General features: G+C 40.8%; 1 protein-coding gene across 7 annotated transcripts in view; it reads left to right on the plus strand.

Moving 5' to 3' along the window:
* Window positions 1-1028: 1028 nt before the first annotated feature.
* The window catches only part of ITCH (itchy E3 ubiquitin protein ligase), a 109332-nt gene continuing 93499 nt past the window's right edge, over window positions 1029-16861 (plus strand). Inside the window, exons 1-3 of one of the 7 annotated variants that reach the window (XM_005604580.4) lie at window positions 1127-1248; window positions 5741-5817; window positions 14424-14549. Coding sequence is in view for 1 of the 7 variants with exons in the window: in XM_070247364.1 (XP_070103465.1) it covers window positions 15695-15760 (66 nt within the window). In the remaining 6 variants the exon portion in view is untranslated. Of the gene's footprint in view, window positions 1249-5740; window positions 5818-11685; window positions 11745-14423; window positions 14550-15547; window positions 15761-16861 lie in introns of those variants that run through there. The other 6 variants (XM_070247365.1, XM_005604581.4, XM_001916721.6 and 3 more) reach the window with 6 other exon arrangements.

Below are 16861 nucleotides of genomic sequence, written 5' to 3' on the forward strand. Positions count from 1 at the left end.
AAATTCTTAGGCCCCATCTCAGACCCACAGAATCGGAAATTCTGGGGGTGAGGTTCAGCAATCTAAGGTTTAACAAATCCCCCAGGTGATTCTGATGGCACTAAAGTTTGAGAACTACTTCCCTAGAGAATCTGAATGGGTAGGGCTCCTCTACCCAGGAATCTGTAGCCAAGAATACGGGATACTGTATCTGTATCTTTAACAAGAGCTGTATCCAGGAATCTGTATCTTTAACAAGCTCCCCTAAGACATGTTGCAGGAAACATTGACATGGAGGAACTGAAAGTACTTTTAAAAGTGTAAGTGATTTTCTAGATAGTAGAACATTATTTTCACTAGGAGGAAACAGGCTAAACAATAATGGCAAAGGTCACTAATTACTAAGCACTTAGTTGTTCCTCTAAGTCTACTTACACAGCCTACTTATTCTCATAAACAACTCATGAAGGAAGTTAGGAGGATGGACTCTGAAGCCAGACAGCCTGGGTTCTTATCCAGCTTGTGACTTGGTTTATGCATCTGTAGAGTGAGGATAATGAGGGCGCTTCCCTCATAAGTTTGTTGTGAGGATTAAAGAAGTTTCTTGATCAGCTACTTTGAACACCTGCCATGATGGCACCAATTACGCGTAGCTATTTGCATCATCCCTAAACACACTCTGTTAAAAGGCATATTTGAACGCAATCAATGTAACTCCCGAGTGCACTTCCTTAAGGACAAAGCTGTAATCTAGTGGTTCTCAAAGTGTGATCCCCCACCAGCAGCGCACCAGAGTTTGTTAGAAATGTGAATTATTAGATGCCAGATCCCAGATCGGCTAAATTAGAAACTCTGGGGCTGGGGCCCAGCAGTCTAAGTTTTAACAAGCCTTTCAGGTGATTCTGATGTACGCTAGAGTTTGGGAACCACAGCTAGAGTCTTGAGACGTTCTTGGGGTGTGGCGGGGGGGGGCGGGGAGAGTTTAAAAAAAAAAAAAAACGCCTAGAAGTGCTGGGAGCCATTCAAGAGCTCCTCCTACTTGGGGTCGAGGAAACTCTGGGTTATCTGCGCTCACCAGCCTCTGCCGGCTCTTCGGGCTGGAGGCCGGTTAGTGCGTGAAGGCTTCTGGGGCTTGGAGTCCGGGTAGCTCCCGAGGCGGAGGCGCCTGCGCGTTGGCCGCCTACTGGCTCCGGTCGCTTGTGGTCGGGGCTCGGGACCGGCTGCCATCTTAGTCGAGGGACTGAAGAGTCGCCGCCGCCCCGTGTCCCGGTAAACATCCGCAGGCGGACTGGGGGCGTTTCTGGGGAGAGAGGGTTTCTCGGACAAGAGAGTCCGAGGAGAACGAGGGATGGAGGAGTGCGGCGCGCGAGCCTGGGCCCTCAGAACCTTGGGTGCTCCCTCTCCCCTCAGAGCCGGTTCCCGTGGGGGGCGCGAGGAGCTCGGGCTGATGGCCCGGCTGGGCGGGGGTTGGGACGGCCGGACGCGCCGAGTGGCCACTGTCGGGCTGAGGCGTCCGGAGGCCCTCACCTCGCCAGCGCCGAGTTGTGGGACGGCTGGGCCGCGGTGGGAGCCGGCAGGGTCCGGCCGCTCGCCCCTCCGCCCCGCCCGAGGGCCACTCTGCCGCGGCCCGGTCCGGCCTACGCGCGGGGCCCGGCGGCAGAGGCCGGCGCGGGCGACGTGGCCTTGTGAGGGGCGGCGGCTGGGCCCACCTGCCGCCCGGCTGGCCTTCTCGAGACTTTGGAACCCCTAGTTGCGATGGGGGCCCAGCACAGCGGCTACTTCCCCTGCCCTCTTCCAGTCCCCTCCTCCCTCCATTGTCCCCCAGCGTGGTGGTCCCGGCCCGGGCGCCCTGCTCGGCTCCCGCCGCCGCGGCCCCGCCGGCGCGGAGTTTTGCAGACGTGGAGCTGTCACTTTCCTCCTCCCTCCTGAGAGTGTCCTTTTCTTTAGCCGAGAAAAGAAAAAAGTAGCTGTGAACGTATTCTAAGGGTCGAAACATGATGAGGACATAACTTAGTAGGGACCACAGGTTTTCAGAATTATTTCTGGGCAGCGAGTTAAAGAGAGAGAGAAACAGACTGTGCGCCCGAAGTAGACTTTGGGCCTAAAGTTCATCCGAGATGTAACCGGGTAAACTTGCAAACTGCTTGAAATTCACGATTCCCCAGTAACAACACAACTTGTTTTCCTGGTTACATTTGTATCTTAATCTTGTTACATTTTCTGCCGTTATTCTACAGCTTCAGTATACTTTTTGGGGGGAGTGAGGGGTGAGAAAGAAAGAATGGGGTTTTTCTTTGAAAATTAATGAGACGCTGGAGCCAGCCATTGCACTCAGCTGGGTTCTCCCGCATCTATTCCTAATATAATTCGATTTTAAGGAAGTTCGTAAAGACGCTGTATTTCCGCTCTCAAAATCGGCAAGGGATTTGTTTCTCAGCTGAAATGAAGTTCTCGTGGCAGTTCTGTTGAGAGCCCGCACTGTGTTTTCACAGGTTTACTCAGGGTTCAATTACTTCATTTTTAAGATTTAGAAATGAAGGTGGAAATTCAACTGCTTTTTTGAACAGTGACTTAAGTTTTTTGGGTGTGAGTCCAAAAGGAATTCTTTCATTTTCAGTCTATGAGTCAGAGCAACAAGGATTATGATATGAAATAAAAAGCAAGTGCAGAATACTTCTTCACTGTATTCTAGAGTAAATCATTTCTACATTCTTTTAAAAAACACATCTTTACACCTATTAGAAGAGACAGACAAACCAATAGTCCCCCAATTTGACCATTAGAATAATTAGGGAAGCTTTTTTTTTTTTTTTTTTTTGACGGGTAGCCCTGAACTAACTACTAACTACTGCCAGTCCTCTTTTTTGCTGAGAAAGCCTGGCCCTGAGCTAGCATTGGTACCCATCTTCCTCCACTTTATATGTGGAACGCCTACCACAGCATGGCATGCCAAGCGGTACCATGTCCACACCGGGATCCTGGCTGGCGAACCTCAGGACACCGAGAAGCTGAACGTGCGCACTTAACTGCTGGGCCACCAGGTCGGCCCCTAGGGAAGCTTTTTAAAAGTAGAAATTCCAGGATCTCATCTCCTGAGATTGATTCATTATGCCTGGGTTGGCCCTGAAGAATTGATTGATTGATGAGAAAGGTTAGCCCTGAGCTAACATTCGTTGTCAGTCTTGCTCTTTTTGCTTGAGGAAGGTTGTTTGCCGAGCTTAACATCTCAGAAGGAAGATATGCCAGTCTTCCTCTGTGTTGTATGTGGGACACTGCCACAGCATGGCTTGATGAATGGCATGTAGGTCCATGCCCAGATCTGAACCTGTGAATCCCTGGCCACTGAAGTGGGACTTCACCACCACACCACCTGGCCAGCCACTGAAGAATTTATTTTTAAAACATGCCTCAGGAAATTCTGATGGTGTTGGGAACCACTGAGGCAAACAATACTGTGGACATACTCAGGACAGTTCAAAAAACTTTGAGACAGAAACGGAAGTGACCAGTTCTATCTGGGGGTTGGCCAGAGATGGAGGCAGGGTCTGCCCTGGACCTCAGTTGGGTCTTAGATGATGAGTAGGAGTGATACGGTTGGGGAAAGGGAAGGACAAGGCAGACAAAGGAAAAGCCTTAATGCTGTGTATAAATGCATAGGTTTGTGGAAGAAAGAGTGTTTAGAGAGCAGGGAAGTGGGATGGGGAGGGAGAGCAGATGAGACAGGAGGCCAGAAGGGTCAAAGGAAGCAACTATATGAACATTTCTAAGTTAATGCTAAAAGGCTTGAGTTTTATGTTGTTAGCAATAGATACATATTTTTAAACAGGGAAGTGGTATAAGTACATGTGTGTTTTAGAAAGATTGCTCTAGTGATAAGAGTGAAAGGGTGCTATTGCTGAGGTCTAGATGAGAAGTGAAAAGGTTTCACCTTGGACAGAGGCTGTGGGGATGATCAAGGGTTTGGGTTCAGTTCTTTACTAGTGCAATATTGTTACCATATTTTTGGAGGAGGATTTTTTAGGGCCAGTCTGTCAAAAGAACTTAGTAGCAAACCTGAATTATATTGCCAGGTTATATATGTTAATGGTATCAGTGTGTTCATTAGCTTCTTTGAAAAATTAAGAAGAACCAGATTGGGTGCAGTTTGGAGGAAAATTTGGAGAGTAGACTGAAATTTACGACTATCAACATTGATCTAAGCTGGTTGGAAGTTTTTCTCCCACCCTCAGGAACTTGGTATTAGAATTTTTGAGTTGGAAGAGATTGCAGAGATTATCTAGTGCACAGTGGCGAATATGGTTTATGGGCCAATTCTTCTTTGAAGTAGCTGCTGCCAGAATTACTGTGGGGAGAAGGATTTTGGTCATATGGGTTCTCTGGGAAGGTGGCTTACGATTGATTAGTGATGCCTGCTGTGGATACAGTTATCTAGTGGGTGGTATATGTGCCAGGTATATACTATTCTAAGACTAGTCCAACTTCTTAGTTTTCTTTTTAAAACAAAGTCCTAAGCGAGTTAAATAATTTACCTAAAATCAGTTAAGAATCAGAGGTAGAACTAGAACCAAGTTTTGTAACTCTTACTCTGTTATTCTCCAGTGTACCAAGATGAATGTGTGCTACTAAAGAGCTTTTGATATTTTATCAAAAGAAAAAAAAAGATATATCTAGCCTGTGCCTCTTGACTACTTAGGCAAGAGTTTAGCAAGGAACTTTGGCCTGTAAGTGAGTTTTGTTGTATTCATTCTGGCTTAAAAAATTTATGTTAGTACTGATAGGAAATAGTCACCTGTTTTTTTTTCACTTCCTTTCTTGTTCTTCACCCTTTCTCAATTTTGGTTTTTGGGGATTGGTTTCCTTTATATGAGTTAAGGCAAAAGTATATAAAGTTAATTTTTTATGTATTTATAGTACCTAGCCAAATCCTGGGCTCAAAATATGTGCTCAGTAAAGGCATGTTGATTTTTGTGGCTCTAAATGGTACTGGCTTTGAGTCAATATAAATCAGCAAGGAGGGTTGCAGAATTGAATTGCAGCATTCTCTGGTTGAGAGTTGGCCCTCAGCTAAAAATGTTGGGTTGAAAACCAGCCTCACAACCAGAAGTAGTTAACTAGAAGACTCCGCCTTTGGTCTAGTAGTGCACTGCCTTTGGAAAACTGTTGCCAGCTCAGCTCTTTTGCTTTTGACTATACTCAGATCCTTGGTGTGCTTTTTCTTTTCCTATCCCTAAGAGCTTCTAAGTTGTAGAGACCGTCCTTACAGTGACCCCATAAAGCAGAGTATGGGTTATATGAGCATCCTCATTTTGCCATGTAGCCATCATACCCAGGTGGGCACCACCCCATACTATGTATGAATCATTTTCCCCCTGACTCACCTTCTTATTCTGCCTGCCCCATCAAAAAAATCTATCCCCATGAAACTTTTTATTTATTTTTAAGATTTTATTTTTCCTTTTTCTCTCCAAAGCCCTCTGGTACATAGTTGTGTATTTCTAGTTGTGGGTCCTTCTAGTTGTGGCATGAGGGATGCCGCCTCAGCATGGCTTAATGAGCAGTGCCGTGTCTGCACCCAGGATTCAGACCTGCTAACCCTGGGCTGCCGAAGTGGAGCTCGTGAACTTAACCACTCAGCAAAGGGGCCGGCCCCCCCATGAAACTTTTTAAAAGACATTGTGCTGTCAGATTCCCAAGGTCATCACTAATCTGATGCATTTAACCATAGGAGTAATATGTTAATGGACCCTCCTTCCCCTCTCAGGTAACATGCATTTAACAGTGGCCTTCTGGAGACAACGCCTTAACCCAAAGAAGTGACTCGAACGGTGAGAACTTCAGGTATGGTGGCCTGCCTGTGAGAGAGATTGGGGGCAAGAATGGTGCAGAGGATGAGCCCTGGTCGTATAACTGTTGTAGGGAGGTGTGGGGAGAGAGCAGTGTTGATGCTGGCTACATCAGTTGGTTGAAGAAATAGGTAGTTTCCACTTGGATCTGAAACTCAAAACCTCTTCTACAAGGATTAGCCTGTGAGCCACACTATGCTCTTAATTTGGGTCCTTTGACTTTTTTGTTTTTATAGCTTCCTTAGACATACACATACTTTTCCCACTTGTGCTGTTTTTTTATAAAAATTTATCTCTATATATTTGTCCACACATTTGCATATGTATGGCTAAAAAGTGTAGGAATTAAAAAGAAAGCAACATGGTGCAATGGAAAAAGAATAGAAAACTTGGAAAGAAATGGTCTGGTTTCTGGTTTGATTTTGCCACTGACAAACTGTGACTTTTGACAAATTATTTAATCCTGCCGAGACTCAGTTTATGTATTTCTAAAATAGATTTATTGATTCCTACCTGCCTCCCTGGCATTGTTGTGAGGATCAAATAAAATAATACATATTAAATCTTTAGAAAAAAATGAATTCACAAGACATTATCTAGATCTACAAGGTGGGAGAAGTTGGCAATAACATTGAAAAGGAATACATGAGGACAGGACAGATTCACTTTAAAAGATCAGGAGAGGGGGCCAGTCCAGTGGTGCAGTGATTAAGTTCGCATGTTCTGCTTCGGCGGCCCAGGGTTCGCCTGTTCGGATCCCGGGTGCGGACATGGCACCGCTTGGCAAGTCTTGCTGTGGCAGGCGTCCCACATATAAAGTAGGGGAAGATGGGCATGAATGTTACCTCAGGGCCAGTCTTCCTCAGCAAAAAAAAAGAGGAGAATTGGCAGCAGATGTTAGCTCAGGGCTAATCGTCCTCAAACAAAACAAAACCAAAACAAAAAAAAAAGATCAGGAGAGAGAAAAGGAAAACTATTGAACATGAAAAAAAGAATAGAGCATAGAAAAAGTCAAGCAGTATTGAGAATAGGGAGTGAATGAAGTAGAGCAGGTGAATTGGTAGGTGAGAAAGCTGAATAGGAAGAGAGTGGTCCTCTTAATTTGCTTAACCCTAATCTTGCAGCTATTTGTTGTCGTTGTCATTAACCACCTCCCTTCACATAAATGTCCCATCCATACTTAGATTCTTGTCTACACTGTAAGCATCAGGTTTATTATTCATTCGTTTATGTGACTCTTTGCGTTTAGTTTATATTTTTATTAACTAATTGCCCCATAAATGCTTAGAGACCAGGCTATGATTTGCTTATTATGGTGTCCCAGGCCAGTGCTGCAATCAGAAGTGTGCTTAATCTGTTCTTTTTTATAATTATGGAGGGAAAGGAAGGAGATGGTGGGGTGCTTTGTGAGAGATACTTGGGAAGGAAGTAGATAAGAAGGAAAGTAGATAAGAGATAGAAGAATTCTCAGAAGATAATGAAAGGAAAGACATGAAAATGAAAAATATGTAGAGCAAATAAAGAAGGGGAAAAGGAGATGGAATTATCTGCAGTAAAGGAACAAGGCAGCTTTCATTTCTTTAACGGTGATGTAATACCTCACAGAAAGTTATGTGCTGGGAAAGATCATTCTCCATACCAAATATCTTTAAAAAATTTTAAAGTGTCCACTTCATCCTGAGCTTACAAAGAAGTTCTTTGTGGAAAGAAATCTGGGCCAGCGTTCAGGAGACCTGGGTTCTAGCGTTGGTATTGCTAGTTACTTAAATTCTGTGATCTTGGGCAATTTTCTTAAATCTCTCTGGGCCTCCATTTCCTCACCTATCTATTGAAAGCATCAAACATTATGATCTCTCAGGTTCTTTCTAGCTCACTCTTTGGTTATACTTTGTGCTTCATGTGCTGGTTCACTAATTTTTCAGGGCTTTGTTGATATACAATATAAGACTTGTCTCAGAAATATCTTATAATGGGACTTCATAATATCCAGTGCTTTCTAAATGAGAAGCCACTTTAAGTTCTACTTTAAACATTGGTAGAGAGACTTGTAGGAAACCTAAGTTTAGAAATGTTAAGTTTGTAATATTCAACAAACATTTATTGAGCCCTTGCTTCGGTTGGTCTCAAGGATTACTTAATATAAAACCCCTGCCTCAAGGATTTTGTGTTTTTGATAGGAAAAGAAACTTACTCACTGGTAATTATTGTAAAAAGCAAGATGATAAATGCCATAATAAGGATTGCATTGCAATTTAAGATATTAACTTCAGATTTCTTGGTTCCTTTAACATAACTGAATATATGCTAAGTGCTGCTCTGTGCTAGGCATTGCAGGAATTCATGACTAAAAAGCAGTCCCTGCCTTCAAGAAACTCACAGGTTTTTTTCAGTCTGGAAACTGTTTACCCTAATTGATATACATGTCTAACCCAGAAAAGTTGTTGTTTTGTATGTATCATCACTTTGTAGTTTTAAACTAAGAATTCATCTGCATATTAAGCTTACCTCACTCCAGAAATGTCTAATAACATACTTGCTTTCTGAGAAAATATTTTTGTAATTGGATTCCGTAACCTTTTCTCTGTGAATTGGAGACAAATTTTTCTTTTAAGACAAGGAAAAAGTCCAGAAATGCCGCCTGCATTTAGGTAAACTTTGATTTGGTCCTTAGTCATTTGTACAGAGAAAGAGTGAGCTCTCAAATTTAGTCTTTTGATTCTTTGTTCCAGAGAATCAATTCAGTTGGACACAGAGGAAGGGATGCTCGTCTAAAGGAATCATATTGTAGGGGTTAACAGTGTGTACTGGAGTTAAGTTGTCCGATTTTGAATTTTGGCTGTACCATGGAGTGGCACTCTGACCTTGGCCAAGTTGTTTAACTTCTTTGTGCCTCAGTTTCCTCATCTGTAAATTGGTAATAGTAATAGCATATCCATAGGGTTGTTGTGTGGATTAAATGAGATAATGTATTTTTGCTTGAACAGTAGTTGGCTCACAATAAGCATGAGATGTTAGTTGCTATTATTGTTATTGTTGTGGCCATTATCATTACCACCAGCCTTGTCTGTCTTAAAATTATCATCTGAATTCATTAATTCATTCAGTAAGTTTATCTTGGGAGAGCATTGTAAATTCAAATGCCTACAAGGGCTAGATGAACATTTTAAAAAGTAATGATAGATCAGATTGGGATTTAAGTGAACTAAAGAATTCATGTCTCTCCAATGGGGCAGCTGTTAAGCAGCTTTGGCTCACTTTTTTTTTTAATTGAGGTAAAATTCACCATTTTAGAATAATTAGTGTTGGCTTACTATTGATCTAGGGGGAGCATAAACTGAGTGTGGCCTGAACATCTTAACTTTTTTCTAAAGAGAAGCTGAAAATCCAGATTTTTTGAGAAATCTTTATTTTTAAATGTTGGCAACTTATGAATTCATAATATAAACACTATGGGCCAAACGAATCACCACTGTGGGCAGAATTTGCCTTGTGGGTTGCCACTTTGCAACCTCTGATCTGGGGCTTGACTCTTGGCGGCATAACCCACGTTCCCTGTCCTCCGGGAAGAAAGTTCTTACCCACATAAAGATTTAAAACAGTTCGAACAATACCTCAAAGAAGTCTAGGTCTTAATGAGGGGTATGCCGAGTAATTATTATGGCAGAGAGGAGGAGGGAAGTTATTTAAGACTGGAATTCAGAATGGGCAAAGGTGCAGAGGCAGGAATGGCTTGAGATGTGGAAGTGCAGTGAATAGATTAGTTGTTTAGATTAGTCTGAAGAGGGCTTGGTAATAGGAGAAAGTTTGGAAAAGTTAAGAGACCAGCCTTATTTTGGGATAACCTTAAGTCCTATTTTCGACAGGATGAAATGGTATGTTATGAAAATTTATTTGATAATATTGAGGTCTACGATATTTATTAGGGTTGGTAGGGTCTGAAGGCAGGGAGACCAGGCTAGGGAGGGGTAGTGGGAATGGAAAGGAAGGGGGGAAAAGCTTATATAAGAGACAAAAGCTTGTATATGGGTCACTCTGTGACAATGGGACCCTGCATTAAATAAAGAGGGCCAATTTTGACAGCTTTTTCTCTGTTCTTTTGTAAAAACTGGATTATGTGAGGGTAATACTATGTCTACAGGTTATCCCTCTTTTGTTTATGTTTTGGATCTTACTTCATCACTCAGCCCCAGCACCCTCCTTAATGATGGATGACATACATAGTCTTATGATTTTCCAGCTTGCACAAGCAGAATAGAAAGAAAAGGAAGAATCACAGTAGTTCAACAGCTTATCACATTTCTAGTTTCAAATTTTTGGTGATGTCAGTTAACCTCTGATAAGTTTCATTAGACTTTGGTTTATACATGGAATTTTTGTATTTGCCGAGGTTTGGAAGCACTGAGAAAGGGTTTGATAATGGAGAAGATGTAGAATTTTGCCGCAGAAACTTGACACAATAATTAATTCATGATTCAGCATTTTTAAAGAAACTGATAAACGTTGTAGAAAAATGGAATGTGTTTATTGTGTATATCCTGAGAAAGTGATTTTTAAGATTTTATTTTCACCAAGCCTTTGGTTCTGTTTATACTTTCTCGTGAAAATTTTCTTGACATACACAGGGAAATTATTCCTTATTGTTGGCTAAAATGCAAAATGTAATTGTTGTAAGTAGTCTTTTTAAGCAAGCTGAATAGTATGTTAGATATAGCCTGAGTATTAAGAATATTTGAGATAGAGCAACATTTCCCTCATTGATGAATGAGAATACTGAACTGAGCCTCTGAAAAGTACACAAAATTGCTGCTGTCACAGAGAAGCAGTAATAGGGTCAAAGTGAGCTAAATCTAAATCTCATTTAATAGAGTAGGGATTTACTTTTTTTTTTTTTTTACTTTTGAAGCATGGTCTAACCTAGTTTTGGGAGTTCATTTGTTCTGAAAATTAAAAGGGATTTTCAGGAGGTTCATTTAATTATAGATCTGATTTGGAAGTGGGAAAGAAAGGAAAACGGGAGAGGGATTAGTTGCATTTGCTTCCATGGAAAGTCAGTAGTTAAAGGGAAATCCCAGATTATCTTTTTCTGTTAGTGAATTTTTTGGAGGAAAGATATTTACTATAGGTCTTAATTAAAAACAACTATATTCTATATATATGTTGAAATGTTCAGAACATAGCTACTACTGCTTTTCATTGTCCAGAATGTTGCTGATATTTATCTGCTGTCATTTCCTTTCCCTTGTCTTTTTTATGCTTTTTTATTCCTTAATTTCATTTTGCTGGGGTTTCAGGAGGGAGTAGAGAGGGAGCACATATGTTCAGTCTTCCCTGTTAAGTTGATTTTACTATATAAATTGATGTTTTCATCTCTGAGGGACAGAAAATGATGAACTTACCTGTCCTGATTTTTTTTTTGTTTTTTTGAGTAAGATTAGCCCTGAGCTAACTGCTGCCAATCCTCCTCTTTTCGCTGAGGAAGACTGGCCCTGAGCTAACATCCATGCCCCTCTTCCTCTATTTTGTATGTGGGATGCCTACCATAGCATGGCGTGCCAAGTGGTGCCACGTCTGCACCCAGGATCCGAACCGGTGGGCCACCGATGTAGAACGTGTGCACTTAACCGCTGCGCCATTGGGCTGGCCCCCTGATTATTTTTTGTTTGTTTGTTTCTTATTGTGGGAAAATATGCATAACAGAAAATTTACCATTTTAACCATTTTTAAGCATTCAGTTCAGTGGCATTAAGTACATTCGCATTGTGCAGTCATCACCACTGTGCATCTCCAGAGCTTTTTCATCATCCCAAACTGAAACTCTGTAACCATTAAACAGTAACTCACCATTCCTCCTCCCCTAGACCCTAGTAACCACTATACTGCTTTCAGTCTCTGTGTGGAATTCGACTATTCTGGGCACCTTATGTAAGCAGAATCATACAATATTTGTTCTTATTGTCTGGCTTATTTCTCTTAGCATAATGTCTTCAAAGTTCATGTTGTAGCATGTGTCAGAATTTCATTCCTTTTTAAGGCTGAACAGTATTCCATTTTATGTATCTACTGCATTTTGTTTATCCATTCGTCTGTTAATAGACAGATTTTGGGTTATTTCCACCTTTTGGATATTGTGAACATGGGTGTACAAATATCTGTTCAAGTCCCTTCTTTACGTTCTTTTAGGTATATTACCAGAAGTGGAATTGCTGGATCATGTGATAATGCTATGTTTAACGTTTTGAGGATCCACCATACTATTTTCCACAGTAGTTATACCATTTTGTGTTCCCACCAGCGGTGCACAAGAGTTCCAATTTTCCACACCTATGCCAACATTTGTTATTTTTATTTTTTAATAAGAGTTATCCTGGGGCCGGCTCCGTGGCCAAGTGGTTAAGTTCATGTGCTCCACTGCAGCGGCCCAGGGTTTGGATCCTGGGCGCAGACATGGCACCGCTTGTCAGGCCACGTTGAGGTGGCGTCCCACATCCCACAACTAGAAGGACCGGCAACTAAGATATACATCTGTGTACAGGGGGAGTTTGGGGAGATAAAGCTGAAAAAAGCAAAAAAAAATAGATTGGCAACAGTTGTTAGCCCAGGTGCCAATCCTTAAAAAAAAAAAAAGAAAAAAGGAAGATTGGCAACAATTGTTAGCCCAGGTGCCAATCTTTAAAAAAAAAAAAAGTTATCCTCATGGTAAAGTGGTATCATTGTGATTTTGATTTACATTTCTCTAATGATTAGTGATATTGAGCATCTTTTCATGTGCTTTTTGGCAATTTGTATATCTTCTTTGGAGAAATGTCTGTTCAAGTACTTTGCCCATTTTTTAATTGGATTGTTTGGTTTTTTGGCGTCCTAATTATTTTGTAGGCTGCTGCCCATGTGTTTTCTGCTTCTGGGTCTACTGCTATTCCTCCTCCTTTATCTATTGTTGACAAAGCAGCTAGAACCATTCTCTGCAATATATAGTCCCTCAGTAAATGTTTGATGATAAAAGCTTAAAAGTAGTGCTTTCTGGAAAGGTGAAGGTTGGTCAGGGCAGGACCATCATTACATTTTTCTCTAGTTTTGAATTTCTCCATTCTTCTCTTTTAACCATTTACTTGATGAGGTAAACATTTATAGATGATTAAGCTTTTAGGCAAAGAAGTCCCTGTGTCCTTTAAATTTCACTTTAGAGAAGGAAAATATAAGATCTCATTGAAAGAAATTTGATTCTTCTCTTAGAGGACTTGTTACTGTTTGCCTAAGAAAATACAAGTTAGCCTGAGGTATCCAAACAAGGGTTTTACCTTTAGTAATTCTGAAGGGAAAAAAATTTGTTTTAATCATTTCAGTGATTCACTTCTTAACTTGATTTTATTATGTGATGATTTGGAATTTCTTATTTTGAGTCTGTGGTACTCATTAGGGTTTTTTGTTTTTGTCAAGAGGGGGTTGGGAGTGATCCTAGATATATATATATAAAATATATATAAATTCTAAAAAATATGTATATTTTTTATGAATGTGTATATATATGTGTATATACACACACACAGGGAGAGATTCACCCTAAGCTAACATCTGTTGCCAATCTTCCTTTTTTTTCCCCCTCCCCAAAGCCCCAGTGCATGGTTGTATATCCTAGTTGTAAGTCATTCTAGTTCTTCTATGTAAGCTGCTACCACAGCATGGCAACTGACAGATGGGTAGTATGGTTCTGTGACTGGGAAATGAACCTGGGCTGCCAAAGTGGTGAGTGCTGAACTTTAACCACTAGGCCATCAGGGCTGGCTTTCAATATATAGTTTAATAATTTTGAAAAGGACCAAACTGAATTAGTTCAAGTACAGCAATGATATAAGTATTTTTTGTTTGTTTGTTTCTCTGTTATTTTTTTTGGCTCCTTTATAGAACCATGGTTTTAAATCATGAAATTAACATTGAGCAAGGCTAGAGAGCTCAGTTTTGTTTTTTTTTTTTAAAGAGTGGCACCTGGGCTAACAACTGTTGCCAATCTTTTTTTTTTTTTCTGCTTTATCTCCCCAAATCCCCCCTGTACACAGTTGTATATCCTAGTTGCACGTCCTTCTAGTTGTGGGATGTGGGACGCCGCCTCAAGGTGGCCTGATGAGCGGTGCCGTGTCCGCGCCCAGGATCTGAACCCTGGGCCACCGCAGCGGAACGCGTGAACTTAACCACACAGCCATGGAGCCGGCCCTAGAGAGCTCAATTTTTAGCCTATCTGCTCTTCTGACCTTGGACAATCCATTTTGATTGGGTCATTTATCATATAATCAAGTTGTAAGAGTTCTTTGTAAATTCTAGATATGAGTCCTTTGTTGGATAGGCATTTTACAAATATATTCTCCCAGCCTTTTGCTTGTCTTTTCATTTTCTTAATAGTGTCTTTTGAGGAGTAGAGGTTCCTAATTTTGATGAGGCTTAATTTTTCAATTCTTTCTTTTATGGATGGTACTTTTGGTGTCATATCTGAGAAATATTTGCCTAATTGGGCAAACCATTTAACTTTCCTGGATTTCCATTTGTTTACCTGTGAGAACCAATAAGGTGTGTGTGGTATTTTGCCTTCTTTGAAATAATATTTTTATTCAGGTCCTTTTCAAATTCAGTCAAAGTGGAGGAGGTAGTCCTGGAATAGAAAACTAAGGTGAAAATCCGCAGACCCAAATTGGAGTGTAGAATTGGCTCTGCTTTCTGATCCTATTTGTTTCCTAATGGGTAAGTGGTAATTTGTCTTTTCCCTTCTTCCCTCCGCCCAGTATTTAGGGCTTTTGGGTGTAAATGATTCTCTCTTTGTGATTTTTTTTTCTCGGTTTTTGTACAATCTGAATAACAATACTTTTACTTCTTTTAATAAAAATGCATGAATTTGTTTATAAAGTATGCATACATATTACTCAGTAACTTGTTAGTATTGACATCTAGTTTACTTGATAGTTGTTAACAAATAATCTAAAAAAGGTTTGCTGGAATGATGGGGATGGTGGCTATCAGGGTCTTATATTTTGAGAATTCATGGATATTAAGAGGTGATCAGAAACAAGAGTTTTGGGGCTGGCCTGGTGGCACAGCAGTTAAGTGCGCACATTCCACGTCTGCTGCCCGGGGTTCGCTGGTTCGGATCCCAGGTGCAGATGTGGCACCACTTGGCAAGCCATGCTGTGGCAGGCATCCCACATATAAAAAGTGGAGGAAGATGGGCACGGATGTTAGCTCAGGGCCAGTCTTCCTCAGCAAAAAGAGGAGGATTGGCGGCAGATGTTAGCTCAGGGCTAATTTCCTCATAATGAAAACAAAAAACAGAAACAAGAGTTTCTTAGGAGCTAGGAAATTCAGCTTTATATATAATTAGGTTGTATAATTTCACACAAGCATTGTTTTCAAAAGAGAGTAATATTTATAGTAGCACAACAGTAGTTATATTTATTGTGGCATCTCAGATCCTTTAAACTCCAGCAGTAAATAGTCAGTCAAAGCCAGGAAGCTGCTTGTAATACTAGTTAATATTAAAATGTTTGTCAGAAAGCTGTTTGAGAGAACAGGGAAGAAATTGCCTTCTGGAATACTGGGTACAGAGTTCAAACCAGCAAACGAATGCTAAAAGTTTGATTCTGTTGCCAGTTTCCTTAAACTGTTTTCATACTATTGAACCTTGAAAGTTGTACCTTCCTGTTTTTCTCTTTGAGTAAGGTAATTCTTTTTTTTTTTTTTTAAAGATTTTATTTTTTTCCCTTTTCTCCCAAAAGGCCCCCAGTACATAGTTGTATATTCTTTGTTGTGGGTCCTTCTAGTTGTGGCATGTGGGACGCTGCCTCAGTGTGGCTTGATGAGCAGTGCCATCTCCACGCCCAGGATTCAAACCAATGAAACACTGGGCCGCCTGCAGTGGAGCCCGCGAACTTAACAACTCGGCTGCAGGGCCAGCCCCGGTAATTGTCTTTTTATGCATGTGCTTTAGAATCCATGCTGATATATTTGGTTGGAAAATAGAAGAAGAGTTTGGAGTGATCTGAGATTGTTCCATGATGTTCAAAATCAAGATGTCATTGTTATAGGGGAAAGAGGGTGGTTCACATCCTACCTTCCTGTTAAGGTAACTTTCTCCAGTAAATAGAAAAGCAACTTTTCCCCATCATAAGTGAGTATGAGTTCATTCCCTCTTTTTTTGTTGAGAAATTAAGTTATGGAAGTGAGTATTTACCTTCTACCCAACCCAAAGAACTCTTGTCCCCTTTGACAGTACCTTCAGCACCCCATACACCAAGGTCAGCTCTCTTGCTATAATTAGTGGAGAATGAGATCTAAACGTTGTTCCTTCTAATTAGTCTGAGCTACTGTGGCCCTAGGGAACAGGATCTAGTTTTCAACCTAGCTGGGTAGCGTGGCATACATGAGAACCATTACCAACTCTGACTTTCACTTCCAAATGGATTGAGGCCGAAGTCCGTTCCTCACCGTAGTGGCTGATGAATGAATACAGATTTTTCAACGCAGATCCCTGATACAGAGCTCTTTCACTTGAATAGTGATTTGGAAACATGGCTGAGTGGCCCTATCCAAAGGAGACTGCTCCTTTTTATTTTTATTGTATTTACAGTTACCATATATGCTTCTGTATTTTAGTAAGGCTGTTTGAGAGTTCAGCTTCATTAGATTTTAGTTCTCTGAATACCACTGTGTACTTTAGCTCTTTGAACTCTGTACTGTCTGCTTCAACAAGCAGTTTTCTCCTTATCGGTTTTGTGTGTTTTCTGAAATGTCTTTGGTGACTTTTAAGAAAATATAGACCTATATTAAATTATTGAAAAGTTTTCTAGGTCAACATAGATATGACCTATAAAAATAACTGATTATATTGGATATGTAATTTCTGAAAATAAAATAAGCAAATTTCGTAATATTGTGACTTTAATAATTTGTATATAAATAGGATACATATTTTAAAATAGACTGGAAATGTAGTTTGCCTGTTTATTGATTATGGGGCAAGATGTTACTGAAATAATTTCGTGAAATCGTCTGTGTCTTTC

The sequence above is a fragment of the Equus caballus genome, chromosome 22, assembly GCF_041296265.1.
Source record: "Equus caballus isolate H_3958 breed thoroughbred chromosome 22, TB-T2T, whole genome shotgun sequence".
Lineage (NCBI taxonomy): Eukaryota > Metazoa > Chordata > Mammalia > Perissodactyla > Equidae > Equus > Equus caballus.